The 20,726-nt window shown below is 40.7% G+C and overlaps 1 protein-coding gene across 1 annotated transcript in view; it reads left to right on the forward strand.

The window, feature by feature from the left end:
- Nucleotides 1–16,452: 16,452 nt before the first annotated feature.
- Nucleotides 16,453–20,726, forward strand: part of RUFY3 (RUN and FYVE domain containing 3) — an 84,420-nt gene continuing 80,146 nt past the window's right edge. Inside the window, exon 1 of the mRNA XM_007446096.1 lies at nt 16,453–16,798. Within this exon, the coding sequence (XP_007446158.1) occupies nt 16,453–16,798 (346 nt within the window). The remainder of the gene's footprint in view (nt 16,799–20,726) is intronic.

Below are 20,726 nucleotides of genomic sequence, written 5' to 3' on the forward strand. Positions count from 1 at the left end.
TTTTTTTTGACACACTGTGTGGCTTGTGGGATCTTAGCTCCCCAACCAGGGATCGAACCCAGGCCCTCGGCAGTGAAAGCTCAGAGTCCCACCAACCACTGGACCACCAGGGAACTCCCAGTGTTGGCTCTTATCACAGGTTGTGAGCATCCACATCTGACATACAGATGCTCAACACATAGCTAATAGTGTAGTGATTCCTATTCATTGCAGGAACATAGAGAATAAAATATAGTCGTATATGTAAAAATGCTTAAGAAATTAATATTCTAAGTTTGGAATGAGGGGAGCACTGGGTAAGTGAGCACATGAAGGGATATAGAAAATCTGGGACAGGACAAAAACAAGGAAATGAAGTTAGAGGTTGAAGGTATTTAATGTTCTACGTCGAATTTCTGCCACGTGTAAAGTTGTGCTAAGGAAAAAAAAATGTTTTAAAGGAAGAAAAATCTTCCATCGAGGAAAGTGGAAAAAATTAAGACATCTTTCTCCAGATGTATCACCTATTCCTTTAGAGACCTCACAACACTATAAATATTAATTCATTCTGTAATAGCTAGGATCTAGATGGTACTATCTTATTTTATAAACATATAAAGTGGCTTTGCCTGAGGTGAATTAACAGTAAATGAAGTAACAGAGAAACTACTGGATTTAGTGTTTACATCTTCCAAATTTTGTATTTACTTAAAAAACATTTAAAGAGCACTGAGATGTGCTGGATACTGTCCTAACACATGAATAGTAAATTGGTAACTATTCAGTATGATCATTTTTCATAGTGACTCACTTTGTGAACTCAGGAGAGTTCACATGGATAAGAGTTCCAATAAAGTAGATTACTGGTGTCAGGCATTAATACAAAGCAACAACCTGTTAGTTTTATGTCAGCATGTTAAGCTATGGGCAGCTATTGAAAATACAAAATATTAAAAATTAAAGTAGAAGAAAATATCAAATTAGTGATGCAGTAACTTACTCTGCCACTAAATCAGCTGACTGGCTTTGGGCTAGTCAATTCTGTAAGCCATAGTTTCTCACCTATATTCTTACTTATGAAGGAGTTAATAAAACAAACATATCCCTTTAATTTTTGTGTGGAAATAAATTTGTCAGACTTTAATAGTCAAAACTTTTGGCAAACTGGGAAATTACTTTTTGTGATTTTTAAATATAAAAACTAGCTTAGGTAATGTGAATAATTGTATTCACATATCTGATACAGAAAATATTTGATATATCTGAGGAGTAGAGTCGCTTATTTTTCCTTGCTGGTTGTATGAAGTAAAAGAATTTTAATATGTTATGGTAATATAAGTTAACATTACCAAAATAATTCAGGAAAGGTGAAAATCAGTATAATTTACATCTCAGGGATCACAATGATGAACACGTACCACTTTCTGAATAGTAGATGATCCAAAAACATCATGTAGGATTCAACTACAGTTCCAAATCATTTAAACTGAATATTACTTCAGGTAATAAGTCAGAGTTTTAAAAATCATTTCAAATATTGATTCTTTTTAAAACATTTGTGGTTTGCCATCACAAGTTTAAATGCAGAAACAGTATAGAAAATTTACCGCCACCCACATTGACAAATGTTAAAATGTTTTAAATTTTGCTTAGTGTCATATCAAAGTTTTTAATTTGATGTAGTTGTTTTAACAGTGTGTTCCAGAAAATGTTTTCTTTCATACGTACTCTTTCAGCTATTCACTTGGGAAGAAAAACTGATTTTTTTTATATTTGCTTCAAAGTGAAGCTTCGAATAATAATATTAAGAATCAACACTTTATAACTATAAAACAAAACAAAAAACCTGCAGGAAACTAATAAAAATATTCTCTCAAGTGAAACTATATAGGGTAGCAATTAGGAGCTTGACCTCTGGAGCCAAGACAGAGATTAAATCCCACTTTTACCACTTACTATGTGTCTTTGGTCTATTTACCTCTCTGTGTCTCAATTTCCTCACACTGAATAATATATGATTGTTATAGCCATTTAAATAGTTAAACCATATAACATACATTTAGGACAGCACCTGGCAGGGAGTAAGTGTTTCGTTTTAGTTACTATTAATCCATTAAAAAAATAAATAAAAACAAAACTAATTTTCTCCCCTTGAAAGAGTTCATTTTCTCCTTGGTTTTATCATACTGGTTCTTAAACCAGAAGGCCTAAGGATCCATTGCTAAGTTTAAAATGCAAATTCTTGTGCCCTACCTCCACAACTTATTATTTAGGTGGCCTGGTGTAGACCCAGGGATCTGTATTTTTAAGAGACACTTCAGAGAATGCTTATCCAGAAGCTCTATAAAACACGTTGGGAAACACTGCTCTGAGCACACAGCTTTTTAGGTTCTCTTTGCTTATAACATAGGCATGTGAATGAAATTAATTACAAGAATGAAATATGATGTGGTATTATTTACCATGAGACTACAAAAACTCTAGAGTAGCCCCATGAGAACCTGATGAAAGCAATGGACGTTCCCCTCAGAACAATAACATAGACCTAATTGTTACGAAGTCCAAGCTTGTACTGCTCATCACACGACAGGCCAATAAATCAAGAGAGGAGTTATTGGGGCAAGGAATAGTAACTTTATTTGGAAAGCCAGCAGACTAAGGGTGTCCAGAGAACTATCTTACCCAAGTTAGAATTCGGGCTTTTACACTAAAAAGGGAGGGGGTGTAGTTGGTTTTTACAAACTTCTTGGTGTCAGATTCCTTTGTTTTTGCAACTATCCACATAGATCAGGTCACTAAGTTCCTGTAAACCTGCAACAAGACAAATGCTATTCTCTGTTCTGCAACTTTTTATCTCTATATGAGTGTAAAAGTGTCATACCTTTTTTTTTTTTTTAATTTTTGGCCGCACCCCACAGCATGTGGCATCTTAGTTCCCCAACCAGGGATTGAACCTGCACCCCCTGCACTGGAAAGCAGAGTCTTAACCACTGGACCACAAGGGAAGTCCCAAAAGTGTTATACCTTTAAAGGTCGGTGACTTGAAAATGAGCTATCCTGTATATTTTAGGCTATAGGCAACATTCTAATAGCAAAAGCAATAGAATACAAAGGTAAAGTAAAAGAAACAGACCCAATATGGAGTTAGATTTGTTCTTGCCTATGACATAATCACAACATTTTACATACCATGTCATTGGGTTCCTGGACTCTCTGAAGCCTGGAATACTTGGACCTCATAGGAAACTTTAGGGGACTGTTCCTTTTACCCTTAAGCATTGCTTTATATGGCATATATATATAAATAAATATATATATATATATATAGGGATCATCTTAATCATTGGTAGGTAAGGGGATTATTCAAAGTAGAAGACTGAAAAAAATTTTATTAGCACCTAGAATTTTTTATATTTATTCAGCGAGCTTTTAAACATACTTAAGTTTCTAAGCATATCATGCTTGAACATACACAAAAAGAGAGACTGCAGCCAAATAAATGTTTATTCCTTAAACTTCATATTCAGTCCAAATTTTCTGAATCACTTCTATTCAAGGTCTCTGACGGCCACAGGATCAAAGAATTTTGATAAGATTTTAGGAAGAGGAAAGGAATTGTTAATAAAAAGGTACGTGGGTTGGGGGAGGAGGTAGGGGCTTGAGAACTATTAAAGGAGTAAATGTGTTGTGCACTGAAAAAGGAGAAACTCAAAGATGTCAACTTTGGGTGTAGACACTCTGGTAGAAGAGACAGACACAGATGGAGCAATTAACTGCCCTAGTTAGCATGCTATGGGACCTCCAAAGAGGCATGTACCTCTCTACTTAAGGAGGCCAGAGAAGATCTGTTTGAGTGAAATCTTGAGGGAAGAGTGGGTGTGGCAATATAAGGAATGTCAAACATGTTAAAGTTTATCCAGAGCCAACAAGGGTGAAGCAAGCATAGGAAAATAATATCAGCAAAGTGGGGAGGGGCTAGATCAGAAATGATCTTAAGGAGCTTAGATTGTATACCAGGTATAGGGAAGGCAACCAGGGTTTTCAAGAATCAGTGTGACATAATTAGATCAACCTTCAGAAGATTAAGTTACTCATTCTAGCTGCTGTAGAGCAATGGAGTTAGAATAGATTAAAAATAGAGGCATGAAAACCAGGTAGGAGTCCTTTGCAATGACACAGGCAAGAAAAGATGAAAATTTCAATTAAAGCAAAGAGGACAAATTCAGGGACAGATTTGAGAGAGATTTAGAAGAAAATCTGAAAAAAAAGCATGAAAATTGGAACAAAGTGTGGACAAAGTCATAGACGGTCAGCAAAAGCAAACAATGAAATAGTTTCAGCAATTCTATTAAGATATTAAAACTCTAAATAGACACAAAATATGATAAGCTCCTCTAGGGTAGGCCTCTTGAGTTCCACTCCACAGTATACACAAGGAACACAACTTTGCTGTTAGTAGATCTTCATTAAAAAGATATTTAAAAAAAGATATAATTATCAAACTATTCATCAAAATAGTCCTTCAACATGTTTTATTTTCTATTATAAAGGTAACACATTCATTACAGACTACTTGCAAATGCAGAAAAATAGAAAATTGGAAAAATACATCCATATTTCTACCACCCAAAGAAAAGTGCCACTGTTTGATCTTGATTAAATATATTGCTTAAGGGGACTTCCCTGGTGGCGCAGTGGTTAAGAATCCGCCTGCCAGTGCAGAGAACACAGGTTCGATCCCTGGCCCAGAAGATCCCACATGCCACAGAGCAACTAGCCCTGGGTGCCACAACTACTGAGCCTGTGCTCCAGAGCCCACGAGCCACAACTACTGAGCCCACACATCACAACTACTGCAGCCCACGTGCCTAGAGCCCGTGCTCCACAACAAGAGAAGCCACCACAATGAGAAGCCTACACACCGCAACGAAGAGTAGCCCCCACTCGTTGCAATCAGAGAAAGCCCACGTGCAGCAATAAAGACCCAACACAGCTAAAAATAAATAAATTAAATAAATAAATTTAAAAAATATATATATATATAGCTTAAGCTAAATATATTTCTTTAGAGTGCATTGTACTCTTAATAAGAGTACTGCATTAAGAGAAGTGCTCATAAGAGAGGTGGCCAGATGTTAAAAGTATGAAGACCCTGAACTCACCTTCTCCAACAGACATACCAAAATTTCAACTAATTACAGAGCAGCAACCTATGAGAACAACCTGAGGACGAGCAGAAAAGATTTTCCACAACTATACACAAAGAAGGAATCACCAGATGGGTAGGAAGGGTGGAGAGGCAGTACAGTCAGGACCCACACCCCCCCGAATCTGGTGACCCACAAACAAGAGGAATATTTTAATCATAGAGGTCCTTCCCCAAAGCATGAGGAGGCTGATCATCACACAAGCTCCCCAACCTGGTTGTCATGCACCAGGAAGACAAGCCCTCAGCACTTCTGGCTTTGAAAACCAGCAGGGCATATGTTCAGGAGAGCCAGAGAGCTATAGGAAACAGACTTGACTCTTAATGGGCACTTGCAAAATCTCACATGTTCCAAGTCCCAGCAGAGAGGCAGTACTCTGAAATAAGCCTGGATGAAACTGGTGATCTTGGAGAGCCTCTTGGTGAGGCAGGAGGCAACTGGGACTCCCCCTGGAGGTGAAGATGTTGGCAGCAGCCATTTTGGGGGAGCTCATTCTACTGTGATAACAGCATTGCTGATAAGTTCCACCCTGGAATCCTCCCTCCAGTTTATTAGCACCAGGGACCCAGTCCTGCCTCACAGCAGGCCACAGCAGCTACAGCACAAGGCACAGCCTTGCAGCCAACTGGGCCAGGGGTCAGCTCCTCCAACCAGCACACCCACAGTAGTCAGCCCCACCACAAAAGAAGGGCACCCCTAGAGCATATAGCTCTGGTGACCAGAGGGTAGCATGCTGCTGGGCCCCATAGGATTTCTTTTACACGAGGCTACTTCTCTAAGATCAGGAAATGTAGGGAGTTCCTTGGTGATCTGGTGGTTGGGATTCGGCACTTTCGCTTCTGTGGCCCGGGTTCAATCCCTGGTCAGGGAACTAAGATCCCACAAGCTGCACTGCATGGCCAAAAATAAAATAACAATAAGAATAGGAAGTGTAACCGACCTACCTGACACATAGAAATAAACATAGAGAACTGAGCAAAATGAGGAGACAGAGGCATATGTTCCGAACAAAGAGGCATAACCTCAGAAAAAGAACTAAATGAAGTAGAGATAAGCAATCAACCTGATAAAGGGTTCTAGGCAAGACCATAAAGACGCTCACTGAACTGGGGAGGAGAACGGATGAACACAGTGAGAATTTCAACAAAGAGTTAGAAAACATAAAGAGGAACCAAACAGAGCTGAAGATAGAGTAACTGAGATTTAAAAATACACTAGAAGGAATCAACAACAGTAGATTAGATGATACAGAGAAATGGATCAGTAATCTGGAAGACAGAGTAGTGGAAACTGCCTAAGCTGAACAGAAAAAAGAATTTTAAAAAATGAGGATATTTTAAGAGACCTCTGGGACAACATCAAGTATACTAACGTTTCCATTATAGGGATCCCAGAAGGAGAAGAGAAAGAGGAAGGGGCAGAGAACTTATTTGAAGAAGTAATAGTTGAAAACTACCCCGACCTGGGTAAGCAAACAGATAGTCAGGTCCAGGAAGCACAGAGTCTCAAACAAGATGAACCCAAGAGGTCCACACAAAGGCACGTTAAAATTGAAATGCCAAAAATTAAAGATAAAGAGAGAATCTTAAAAGCAGCAAGAGAAATGCAACTAGTTACATACAAGGGAACTTCCATAAGGCTATAGCTATAAACTGACTTTTCAACAAAAACTTTGCAAGCCAGAAGGAAAAAAAATAAAAAACTACAACCAAGAATACTCTACCCAGCAAAGTTATCATTCAGACTTGAAAGAGAGAGAGAATTTAACAGACAATGAATAGCTAAAAGAGTTCAGCACCACTAAACCAGCTTCAAAATAAACGTTAAAGGGACTTCTCTAAGCCGAAAAGAAAAGTCTACTACTAGAAATATAAAAATTACAGGGAGAGGAAGCAAGACAGCAGAGTAGAAGGATGCACTCTCACTCCCTCTTGTGAGAACACCAGAATCACAACTAGCTGCTGGACAATCATCGACAGGAAGACATTGGAACTCACCAAAAAAGATACCCCACATCCAAAGACAAAGGAGAAGCCACAATGAGATGGTAGGAGGGGCGCAATCACAGTAAAATCAAATCCCATAACTTCTGGGTGGTTGACTCACAGACTGGAGAACACTTACACCACTCCACCCACTGGAGTGAAGGTTCTGAGCCCCACGTCAGGCTTCCCAACCTGGGGGTTCAGCAACAGGAGGAGGAATTCCTAGAGAATCAGACTTTAAAGGCTAGTGGGATTTGATTGCAGGACTTCAACAGGACTGGGGGAAACAGAGACTCCACTCTCGGAGGGCACACACAAAGTGGTGTGCACATCGGGACACAGTGGAAGGAGTAGTGACACCAGGGGAGACTGAACCAGACCTACCTCCTAGCGTTGGAGGGTCTCCTGCAGACGCGGAGGGTGGCTGTGTCTCACCGTGAGGACAAGGACACTGGCAGCAGAAGTTCTGGGAAGTACTCCTTGTGTGAGACCCCCCAGAGTCTGTCATTAGCCCCACCAAAGAGCCCAGGTAGGCTCCAGTGTTGGGTTGCCTCAGGCCAAACAACAAACAGGGAGGGAACCCAGCCCCACCCATCAGCAGTCAAGCGGATTAAAGTTTTACTGAGCTCTGCCCACCAGAGCAACAGTCAGCTCTACCCACCACCAGTCCCTCCCATCAGGAAACTTACACAAGCCTCTTAGATAGCCTCATCCACCAGAGGGCAGAGAACAGAAGCAAGAAGAACTACAATCCTGCAGCCTGTGGAACAAAAACCACATTCACAGAAAGATAGACAAGATAAAAACTTAGAGAGCTATGTACCAGATGAAGGAACAAGATAAAACCCCAGAAAACAACTAAATGAAGTGGAGATAGGCAACCTTCCAGAATTCAGAATAATGATAGTGAAGATGATCCAGGACCTGGGAAAAAGAATGGAGGCAAAGATTAAGAAGATGCAAGAAATGTTTAACAGAGACCTAGAAGAATTAAAGAAAAAACAAACAGAGATGGGGCTTCCCTGGTGGCACAGTGGTTGAGAGTCCACCTGCCGATGCAGGGGACACGGGTTCGTGCCCCGGTCCGGGAAGATCCCACATGCCGCAGAGCGGCTAGGCCCATGGCCGCTGAGCTTGCTCGTCTGGAGCCTGTGCTCCGCAACGGGAGAGGCCACAACAGTGAGAGGCCCGCGTACCCCCCACCAAAAAAAACACAGATGAACAATACAATAACTGAAATGAAAACTACACTAGAAGGAATCAATAGCAGAATAACTGAGGCAGAAGAACAGATAAGTGACCTGGAAGACAGAATAGTGGAATTCACTGCTGTGGAACAGAATAAAGAAAAAAGAATGAAAAGAAATGGAGATAGCCTAAGAGACCTCTGGGACAACATTAAGCGGAACAACATTCGCATTATAGGGGTCCCAGAAGAAGAGAGAGAGAAAGGACCAGAGAAAATATCTGAAGAGATTATAGTTGAAAATTTCCCTAACATGGGAAAGGAAATAGCCACCCAAGTCCAGGAAGCGCAGTGAGTCCTACACAGGATAAACCCAAGGAGAAACATGCCGAGACACATAGTAATCAAATTGGCAAAAATTAAAGACAGAGAAAAATTACTGAAAGCAGCAAGGGAAAAACGACAAATAACATATAAGGGAACTCCCATAAGGTTAACAGCTGATTTCTCAGCAGTCACTCTACAAGCCAGAAGGGAGTGGCATGATATACTTAAAGTGATGAAAGGAAAGAACCTACAACCAAGATGACCCTACCCTGCAAGGATCTCATTCAGATTCGATGGAGAAATCAAAAGCTTTACAGACAAGCAAAAGCTAAGAGAATTCAGCACCAACAAACCAGCTCAATAACAAATGCTAAAGGAACTCCTCTAAGTGGGAAACACAAGAGAAGAAAAGGACCTACAAAAACAAACCCAAAACAGTTAAGAAAATGGTCATAGGAACATATATAACGATAATGACCTTAAACGTGAATGGATTAAATGCTCCAACCAAAAGACACAGGCTTGCTGAATGGATAAAAAACAAGACCCATAGATATGCTGTCTACAAGAGACCCACTTCAGACCTAGGGACACATACAGACTGAAAGTGAGGGGATGGAAAAAGATATTCCATGCAAATGGAAATCAGAAGAAAGCTGGAGTAGCAATACTCGTATCAGATAAAATCGACTTTAAAATAAAGAATGTTACAAGAGACAAGGAAGGACACTACATAATGATCAAGGGATCAATCCAAGAAGAAGATATAACAGCTATAAACATATATGTACCCAACATAAGCGCACCTCAATAAATAAAGCAACTGCTAACAGCTCTAAAAGAGTAAATCGACAGTAACACAATAATAGTGGGGGACTTTAACACCTCACTTACACCAATGGACAGATCATCCAAAATGAAAATAAATAAGGAAACAGTAGCTTTAAATGACACAATAAACCAGATAGATTTAATTGATATTTATAGGACATTCCATCCAAAAACAGCAGATTACACTTTCTTCTCTAGTGCGCATGGAACATTCTCTGGGATAGATCACATCTTGGGTCACAAATCAAGCCTTAGTAAATTTAAGAAAACTGAAGTCATATCAAGCATCTTTTCTGACCACAACGCTTTGAGATTAGAAATAAATTACAGGGAGAAAAACGTAAAAAACACAAAACACATGGAGGCTAAACAATACGTTACTAAATAACCAAGAGATCACTGAAGAAATCAAAGAGGAAATCAAAAAATACCTGGAGACAAATGAAAATGAAAACACTATGATCCAAAACCTATGGGATGCAGCAAAAGCAGTTCTAAGAGGGAAGTTTATAGCTATACAAGCCTACCTCAAGAAACAAGAAAAATCTCAAATAAACAATCTAACCTTAGATCTAAAGGAACTAGAGAAAGAAGAACAAACAAAACCCAAAGTTAGCAGAAGGAAAGAAATCATAAAGATCAAAGCAGAAATAAATGAAATGAAACAAAGAAAACAATAGCAAAGATCAATAAAACTAAAAGCTGGTTCTTTGAGAAGATAAACAAAATTGATAAACCATTAGCCAGACTCATCAAGAAAAAGAGGGATAGGACTCAAATCAATAAAATTAGAAATGAAAAAGAAGTTACAACAAACACTGCAGAGATACAAAGCATCCTAAGAGACTACTATAAGCAACTCTATGGCAATAAAATGGACAACCTGGAATAAATGGACAAATGGACAAATTCTTCCAAGACTGAGACAGGAAGAAACAGAAAATATGAACAGCCCAATCACAAGTGATGAAATTTAAACTGTGATTAAAAATCTTCCAACAAACAACAGAAGTCCAGGACCAGATGGCTTCACAGGTGAATTCTATCAAACATTTAAAGAAGAGCTAACACCCATCCTTCTCAAACACTTCCAAAAAACTGCAGAGGAAGGAACACCCCTAAACTCATTTTATGAGGCCACCATCACCCTGATACCAAAACCAGACAAAGATACTACAAAAAAAGAAAATTACAGACCAATATCACTGATGAATATAGATGCAAAACTCCTCAGCAAAATACTAGCAAACAGAATCCAACAACACATTAAAAGGATCATACACCATGATCAAGTGGGATTTATCCCAGGGATGCAAGGATTCTTCAATATATACAAATCAATCAATGTGATACACCATATTAACAAATTGAAAAATAAAAACCATATGATCATCTCAATAGATGCAGAAAAAGCTTTTGACAAAATTCAAAAAGTTTTTTGATAAAAACTTTCCAGAAAGTGGACATAGAGGGAAGCTACCTCAACATAATAAAGGCCATATACGACAAACCCACAGCAAACATCATTCTCAATGGTGAAAAACTGAAAGCATTTCCTCTAAGATCAGGAACAAGACAAGGATGTCCACTCTCACCACTATTATTCAACATAGTTTTGGAAGTCCTAGCCACAGCAATCGGAGAAGAAAAAGAAATAAAAGGAATACAAATTGGAAAAGAAGTAAAACTGTCACTGTTTGCAGATGACATGATACTATACATAGAGAATCCTAAAAATGCCACCAGAAAACTACTAGAGCTAATCAATGAATTTGGTAAAGTAGCAGGATACAAAATTAATGCACAGAAATCTCTTGCATTCCTATATACTGATGATGAAAAATCTGAAAGAGAAATTAAGGAAACACTCCCATTTACCACTGCAACAAAAAGAATAAAATACCTAGGAATAAACCTACCTAGGGAGACAAAACACCTGTATGCAGAAAACTATAAGACACTGATGGAAGAAATTAAAGATGATAAGAACAGATGGAGAGATATAACATGTTCTTGGACTGGAAGAATAAATATTGTGAAAATGACTATACTACCCAAAGCAATTTACAGATTCAATGCAATCCCTATAAAATTACCAATGGCATTTTTTACGGAACTAGAACAAAAAATATTAAAATTTGTATGGAGACACAAAAGACCCTGAATAGCCAAAGCAGTCTTGAGGGAAAAAAACGGAGCGGGAGGAATCAGACTCCCTAACTTCAGACTATACTACAAAGCTACAGTAATCAAGACAATATGGTACTGGTATAAAAACAGAAACATAGATCAATGGAACAAGATAGAGAGCCCAGAGATAAACTCACCTATGGTCAACTAATCTATGACAAAGGAAGCAAGGATATACAATGGAGAAAAGACACTCTCTTCAATAAGTGGTGCTGGGAAAACTGGACAGCTACATGGAAAAGAATGAAAGTAGAACACTCCCTAACACCATACACAAAAATAAACTCAAAATGGATTTGAGACCTAAATTTAAGACCGGACACTATAAAACTCTTAGAGGTAAACATAGGAAGAACATTCTTTGACATAAATCACAGCAAGATCTTTTTTGATCCACCTCCTAGAGTAAAGGAAATAAAAACAAAAATAATAAAAAATAATAAACAAATGGGACCTAATGAAACTTAAAAGCTTTTGCACAGCAAAGGAAACCATAAACAAGACGAAAAGACAACCCTCAGAATGGGAGAAAATGTTTGCAGACGAATCAACGGACAAAGGATTAATCTCCAAAATATATAAACAGCTCATGCAGCCCAATATTAAAGAAACAAACAACCCAATCCAAAAATGGGCAGAAGACCTAAATAGACATTTCTCCAAAGAAGACATACAGATGGCCAAGAAGCACATGGAAAGCTGCTCAACATCACTAATTATTAGAGAAATGGAAATCAAAACTACAATGAGGTATCACCTCACACCAGTTAGAATGGGCATCATCTGAAAATCTACAAACAACAAATGCTGGAGAGGGTGTGGAGAAAAGGGAACACTCTTGCACTGTTGTTGGGAATGTAAATTGGTAGAGCCACTATGGAGAACAGTATGGAGGTTCCTTAAAAAACTAAAAATAGAGTTACCATCTGATCCAGCAATCCCACTACTGGGCATATACCCAGAGAAAACCATAATTCAAAAAGACACATGCACCCCAATGTTCATTGCAGCACTATTTACAACAGGCAGGACATGGAAGCAACCTAAATGCCCATCGACAGACGAATGGATAAAGAAGTTGTGGTACATATATACAATGGAATATTACTCAGCCATAAAAAGGAACGAAATTGGGTCATTTGTTGAGACGTGGATGGATCTAGAGACTGTCGCACAGAGTGAAATAAGTCAGAAAGAGAAAAACGAATATGTTATATAACACATGTATGTGGAACCTAGAAAAATGGTACAGATGAACCGGTTTGCAGGGCAGAAGTTGAGACACAAATGTAGAGAACAAACGTATGAACACCAAGGAGGGAAAGCCACGGGGGGTGGGGATGGTGGTGTGATGAATTGGGCGATTGGGATTGACATGTATACACTGATGTGTATAAAATGGATGACTAATAAGAACCTGCTGTATAAAAAAATAATTAAGATAAAATTCAAAAAAATAAAATAAAATATAAATAAATATTATGAAAGAAAATATCTCACATACATAGACTGAAAGTATGTGAATGGAAAAGGTATTCCATTCAAATGGAAACAAAAAGAAAGTTGGGGTAGCAATACTTATATCAGACAAAATAGACTTTAAAACAAAGACTGCAACAAGAGACAAAGAAGGACATTTAGTATGATAAAGGAATCAATCCAACAAGAAGATGTAACAATTGTAAATATGTATGCACCCAACATAGGAGCACCTAGATACATATAATGCAAATATCAACAAACATAAAGTGAAAAATTGACAGTAATATAATAATCATAGGGGACTTTAACACTGCACTTACATCAATGGATAGATCCTCCACACAGAAAATCAATAAGGAAACACTGGCCTTAAATGACACGTTAGACCAGATGAACTTAATAGCTATTTATAGAACATTCCATACAAAAACAGCAGAATACACACTTTTCAAGTGCACATGTAACATTCTCCAGGATAGATCACGTGCTAAGCCACAAAATAAGTCTCAATAAATTTAAGACAACTGAAATCTGAAAAAGAATATCATCCCTTCCCAAGTGGTATCTCTTCTCTGATCACAGTTCTAAGAAGCTTAGGCTAAAAGTACATCCATGACATTGATATTTAAAAAGTTTGTAATATATTCTAAGTGTCCATCCTTAAGATTCCCTAAGGGTTTCAAAAAACCAAACATGAAAAACTAAAAACAAAATGCAAATAAAGTTGAAAAACACCTCTTGCTTTATTTTACAGGAAAATTAATAGTATTTGATTCTTACAGTGGCTTGGATTTCGTCCCTTTAAAACAGTATAGGCAGATGCTCTGTGCATTTTCATAAAGGAGCAGCATGGTTAGGCTTTTTTTTTAAATCTTAGCGTCCCTAAATGTATGTAGCAGTTGAATCAGCCCTTTATGTCACTAAAGCTTATGTAGAGCTGTGATTATAATATTGATCCAAAAGCTAAAAGCATAAGAAACTAGGAACTTGGAGTATCATCCACCTTTAAAGAAAATGCCCATAAATAGCCTTGCCTGTAAATGTTAAAGGGCTCATATTTCAGTTGATTTTCTATATTCATTGCACTGCCACTTAATGACATAAAGCATAAACAGAACTGTTTCAAAAGTAAAGAGGCACAAAAACCCCAGTATACTGCAAGATTCCACAGCATGTCAATGTTTCTAATACCTGTAGGTAACCTGGATAACTAGAAAGGAGAAATCTGGTGATTTAAACTAGACAACATTTTATACTTTGTTAACTTGGTGACTCCCTTGGCTTTTACTGGCCTTCCTTAAGCGTGATTTGTGTGGAGTCTGCTTTCTTTTCTTCTACCTACAATGGAATAAGTGTATATTCTTGTTAAATTCTTTACTGAAAAATTTCAAAACACCTGTGTGAAGGAACCTGACAAGAATACAATGATGCTTAGAAATTTGTGCATGCCAAAACAAGGTAAAAGGGCCAGTTAAGGAATTACTTTGCTATCCCGCAGAAATTAACACATTGTAAATCAACTATACTTCAGTTTAAAAAAAAAAAAAAAAGATCCAGTTAAGGTTGGGTATTAAAATCATATATCTGTAATGTTTTAGTTTTTCTCTTCAAGGTATTATACAGCTTGTAATCCTAAAAGGCAAGTATGTTTTTTTATCAAGACTCTCGCCCTTACAGAGACTGAAAAGACCCAACAAAATTCCAAAATGTTAAAGATACGATGAAAGAGCTCCCCCCAGCAATTCTGTTTTTATTATTGTAAGTTATATGTTGTTTTACTAAAATGATAATACATAGCTAATAATAATTATTTTCCCCTATTCCAGAACAGAAATCCAGGCTCAGAGAACAAATAACTTACTCAAGTAGGCTGTAGCACTGGAATCAACAGGTCAGGGAAATGCCAGAAACTGAAAAACTACTAAAAAAATTTCTGACTCCTTGAAGTTAGCTTCTTGTGAACACCTCCTTTTAAAATATGTTTTGTTTAAAAGACTTGGTGAAAGATAGTATTAGACGTGTCACGGTAATTTCTTGTAATTTCAAGAGTTATTTTCAGAGAATAACAATAAAAAGGTTTACTTTTCCTTTCAGAGAAGCATAACTTCCTCTACAGAGGGAAAGACAGACCAGAGAAAGAAAGAAAAGCAGGTGTTCAAAATGTTACACAACAGTGATTTTTAATTATGAGTCAACATGGATTCCATGCCAGAATTTTGCAACCCGAGCACACAGCTCATCACCTAGGAAATACGAGGGCGCGTTCATGGAATCTAGCGTTAAGGAATAACGATAGTAACTGGAAATTGTCTTTATTAAAGAAGGAAATGTTTATTTATGGGAATTACTGGATCAGTAATCGTCGATTCAAATATTCAAAATAAAGTAACAGTGGCCAATTACTAGCGAGACACAGGCACTATGAAAGTGAAAACTGTCGCCGTGTAACAGACGCCTGTCATATAAATTCTAAGCTGTTTGGTTTAAAACGTATTCATGCGCACGCGGAACCCCGGAAAACCAGGGAGTTAAAGTCAGAGCACATACAAGATTTCTATACAGGGCACATGACAGAGAACAAAAGAGGTGGGCGAAGGAAGACACCCACCTCTGGTGTCTCACATAAAAAGCTCATAAATCAAAACCGTGAATGAACGGTTATAGGGTACAGTTTAATACGGGAGTGGGGGGAGCAGGTTCCTTTTTAAAATTAGATTTCGCCTCTTCAACCCAGATCTTTGTGCCTCCGTGCTACCGATTAAGCTGGCGGTTGCACAGAAAAGCTCCGCTAGATATTTGGCCAGGTCTCCCACCGTTCAAGCACCGGGGGGCAAACACACCTGACCGCTTAGGAGGGCCGTGCGGGGGCCGGTAAGGACCAGGCACTGGGCACCGTACCCTCCCCCAGGGTCGGGCGGGAGCTCAGCGCCGCCGGAGCCGAGCGGAAGGTGGGAAGTGGGAAGAGGAGAAGGCCGCCCCCTAGGGGAGCAGCGCCGCAGGCTGGGGGCCGGGGCGGGAGGGGCAGGCGGGAGGAGGCGGCCGGTAGGGAGACCGCGCCGTCGGGCGGGGCCGTCCCTTCAGCTGGCTCGGATCCCGGCGGGGCGGGCAGTAGACGGAACGGCAGAGCCCAGACGCCGGCCCGTAGCCAAGGAGAAAGGTGGCGGTGGCGCGGACGGGACGGGGCGGCGGCTCCCCGCCGTGACCCTCTGCTCCCCTGCCCAGGCCCGGGTGCGAGTCGGAGGCGGCGGCGAAGGAAGGAACGAGCATGGCTGAGACCTCGCCGCCGCCCACTGCTGGCGCGGAAAGTTGCAGCGAGGAGCCGGCGAGGGGCGGGAAGCAGCGGCTGGAGGAGCCGCGCCGCGCTCCAGCCGGGGGCGCGGACCGAGAGGACGAGGCGGGGCCGCCGCTGGCCTCCCCCGCGGGGCAATCAGATCCCGGCTCGCCAGTGGCTGCCCCCTTCTTCCTGCTCTACCCGGGCGATGGAGGCGCCGGCTTCGTAGCGCGCCCGCCGCCGCAGCAACAGCGCGCCTGGAGGACCCCGCCGTCGCCGGGCTCCCCGCTGCCCTTCCTGCTGCTGAACTACCCGAGCGGCGGCGGCGGCGGCAAACACCGTGAGTGGCGGCCGGGAAGGGGGATGCCGGTGGGGAAGGGGGACCTCGGCCGGGAAGGGCCAGTCAGGCTCCGCAGAGCTCCGCCTCCTGCTGGCTCCCCGAAGCTGAGCAGGGCCCCGAGCCAACCGGGAGACTGGGCGCTGGGGGCGGCTCTCGGGAAGCTCCCATCCGGGGGCGCAGGGGGGCGGCCGCGGTCCGGGCGCCGGACTGTTTACCTCCTAGTCTCGCAAGGCCGCAGGCTCCCGCCCGGCCTCCTCTCCCCTCCCAGGCCGGGCGCTAGTCCTCGCCAGCCTCCCACGTGCTCGCCGTGTCCCAGCCCCGGGTCTCTGGTGGGAGCCCTCCCTGAAGGAGTGGAGGAGGGGGCGGCGTCCGGAGACGCGGCAGCCCAGCTGTCCCGCCTTCTGCGGGCTCCCAGCGCCGCTGCGGCCGATAGGTGTGGCTGCTGCGCCGCCGCCGCCCGCGTGGCCTCGGTTGGACCACTAAATTTTTTACTAGCGTTCACTCCACACCCGTAAATATCACATATCCGTCCCCCACAATGGGAAGAGAAATCAGGAACTGTGCGCTGAGATGACGAGAAGGGAAAGCGTGGCTTTAGGACGGCACTTCCCAGGATAATATCGTTTGACAGGAAGAGGCCTCCACCTTTTAAAAGCACTATCACCGGAGTCCTCTAAATGCAGCGCACCGCACTTTGTGCTGTATCAGTCAACAAATGTCTATTGCTGCCTGCTGTGTGAGCGGGGACCTAGAGTAGGCAATGTGTATAAAAGACTTGAAGAATATTAAGTCTGGTTTAAAAAGACAAGATCTTAGAGTATGAAAATGTGACTGAAGATACAAGGCATGGTATAAATGCCTAATACTTTGCTGTATGAGTTCTGAAAAGGGAAATTTGCCTAAGGTGAAGAGGGAATCAATCCATCAATCTGTCTCTGTCTGTCTCTCTCTCAGACACAGCTAGAGGTTTCTTGTTTAGCACGAAAGCAAACCTTTTAACTGTTCTGCACTGCCAAGAAACCCTGACTTTGCCTTTTCTGCCCCTGATCCGTCCCGTAGAAAAAGGTTAACATTAGTTGAATACTTTCTATGTGCATGTGCCGTGATTATCATAGTTAATCGTCACATCTCTGTAAGCCAGATATGCCACTTTTTCAGGTGAGGAAGCTGAGGATCAATGTGATTAAGTGATTTGTCCTAAGTAACAGTGTGAGAGAAAGAATGAAGTTGACCCAGATTCTTTGCCTACCGAGCCCATGTTCTTTAAGTGAATAGCAGACGTCCAAAACTGTGATTGGATGGTTCCTCCCTAGATTAGGGTCCATTGGATTCAGCTGGAGGTAGTCCTTTGTTAGCTTCTCTTTACTACCTACCTAGAATGGGGGCCAACACTGACCATAGACCTAGAGTCTTAGTAAAGTCATAGTTTGTTGCAGTAATCCGCTAATTTCCAAAAGAGAGTGTCTAATAATGTCAGAAATGAGTCTTTTGATAAGCAGAGGAGGTAAAGATAAGAATATTCGCAACACTGCTTTTCATTTTCTAAGGCATCTGCTTTCTACTTTCTTCTTTAAGCACAGCCTCTCTTTTTCTTCCTAAGAATTTCTATGTTTTGTAATCTGCTTATTAACCAGTCATTATAGGATGAAGAAGACCCTCCTCTCACTTCTTCATAACTCTGTGTAACAGTTGTGGTAGAAGGTGTGATACAGAAAATTTTTTCAACTGTTGGCCAGTATCAGTTATGGGAATTATCTGAATTTCAGGTGATTTATTTGATTCCTTCTTCATATTAAGGGTTGACTTTATTTATTTTTAAGTATTGTCCGAAAATTGGGGCCTTAGCATGATCAAGATCAGCAATGGAGAGCTTAAAGCTAAAGTTTCGTAACTGTGATCCCTTGGTCCTTACCTTACAACAGTAGCAGATGTATGGCATGATATGTTAGCATATAAAGTTCTAATAGTTCGTCCTGGTCTTTAATTTCTGAAATAGTTTATTGGGGTGTAAGTACTCAGAAAATTTACTGGGAAAATACATGTGTCCCACTTACACTGTTTTGAAAGACCAGTCACTGAGGCCAGTTCATATTGTCAAAGATCACTGATACTTATTTTATTCAACTATGAAACTGACTTAAAGTAGTTCTTGTTTTGTACTGTTTTTATTTTTACCTGTTATTTTTATATGTACTTTAGAACACACATACTTGCAAAAAGGAATTCTCTGGATATTAATAAAAATACTTCCTTGTTGCTGCTCTGTAGAGTCAGTGCAATATTGCTTTATATGATGTACCTGGATATCAGAACACGGGGTGTCCTGATGACTCATTTGAGCAACCTGAGACTGACAGTTTTTCAAAGACTTCTCATTTCAGTTAGCAGGGCAGTACTTAGACTCAGCCTCAACAGCCAATGAACATTTGCCTCCTCAACACTGAATTTTTAACTCTCGCTGATGTACTTGCCAAAAGTGTATAATATATAATCATTTTGATAGACTGTTTATTAAGGCATTATTATCTCTTCATTTTAGAAGTCTTGACTGTACTCAGAGATTTTAAAATTAACCTTTACATTTGAGTTTAGAAGATTTGTTATACATGACACCGATGAAGAACAGCAAAAATGTGTGCAGAGGAGGTAGCTAAAACCTTTCAGCGTTCATGACATGTAAGGTTTCAGTGTAAAATCTTGCAGGATATAATGTCCATGAAACATTCAGCGAGCTTAAATACAATATGAAAGGTTTCTGATGTGCCTTGTTGGATTATGTCACTCTCTGACTCTGAGTGCTGGTAATCTGCTAAATTTTTATGCTCCCAGCTTTTAAATCTCAAATTTCTACCATGCCTTTTTTTTTTTTAAGTAAAAATTACAAGTAGCACATGGATCTGTTCTCACTATTTAAATGTTTTATAATGCAAAAGTACATTGAGCACAAAGTGACTTTCCTCTTTGTGGGCCCCCAAACCCTCCTCTCCCCCACCCCCCATCACCACCACAATTTATTATCAGAGAATACCACTTGAGTTTGGTGAGTTTTCTTCCAGAACTTTTGCATGCATTCACAGAGATGTATGTGTTCATATTTCGTGGGGCCATTTCCCCCTTGGTGTATGACCGTCCATTCTAATTTCTCATCAACTCTATAAGAAGGAGCTGCTTGCATGCCATGGTCCAATACTTTTGAAACCAAGTCTCCCTAAAACTGAGTTCTTCTGCCAAGTTTATGGTTAACCTCTCTATTCAAAACTCTATTTCCGGGCTTCCCTGGTGGCGCAGTGGTTAAGAATTTGCCTGCCAATGCAAGGGACACGGGTTGAAGCCCTGGCCCGGGAAGATCCCACATGCTGTGGAGCAACTGAGCCCATGCACCACAGCTACTGAGCCTGAACTCTAGAGCCTGCAAGCCACAACTGCTGAGCCCACGTGCCACAACTACTGAAGCCTGCCTGCCTAGAGCCCGTGCTCCACAACAAGAGAAGCCACGACAATGAGAAGCCCGCACACCGCAACGAAGAGTAGCCCCCGCTCACCGCACCTAGAGAAAGCCCGCGCACAGCAACCAAGACCCAATGCAGCCAAAATAAACAAATAATTAAATTTATATTAAAAAAAAAACAACAACTCTATTTCCTTTCTTGTCCTATACCTGTTCCCCTCAGGATTGAGGAGTATCAAAGTAAAGGGGGGGATTGAAACCAAGCAGGACCCTGTGGGACCTTCCCAAGTACAAAAGTCCCATTTCTTGTTTGTAGAAAAAAAGGCTTTAGACTCCTAGGCCTTCCCTGAGTTCCAAAGAGCAAGTGCAAGCAGTCAATGAAGAGGACAGTAGTGTCACAGGACTCCTGGTTTCTCCTGAGGGGATATAGATAACAATCTGATGCATATCTTTTTTTTTTTTTTTTTTTTTTTTTTTTTT

This window comes from Lipotes vexillifer, unplaced genomic scaffold (genome assembly GCF_000442215.2).
Source record: "Lipotes vexillifer unplaced genomic scaffold, Lipotes_vexillifer_v1.1 scaffold933, whole genome shotgun sequence".
Classification (NCBI taxonomy): Eukaryota; Metazoa; Chordata; class Mammalia; order Artiodactyla; family Lipotidae; genus Lipotes; species Lipotes vexillifer.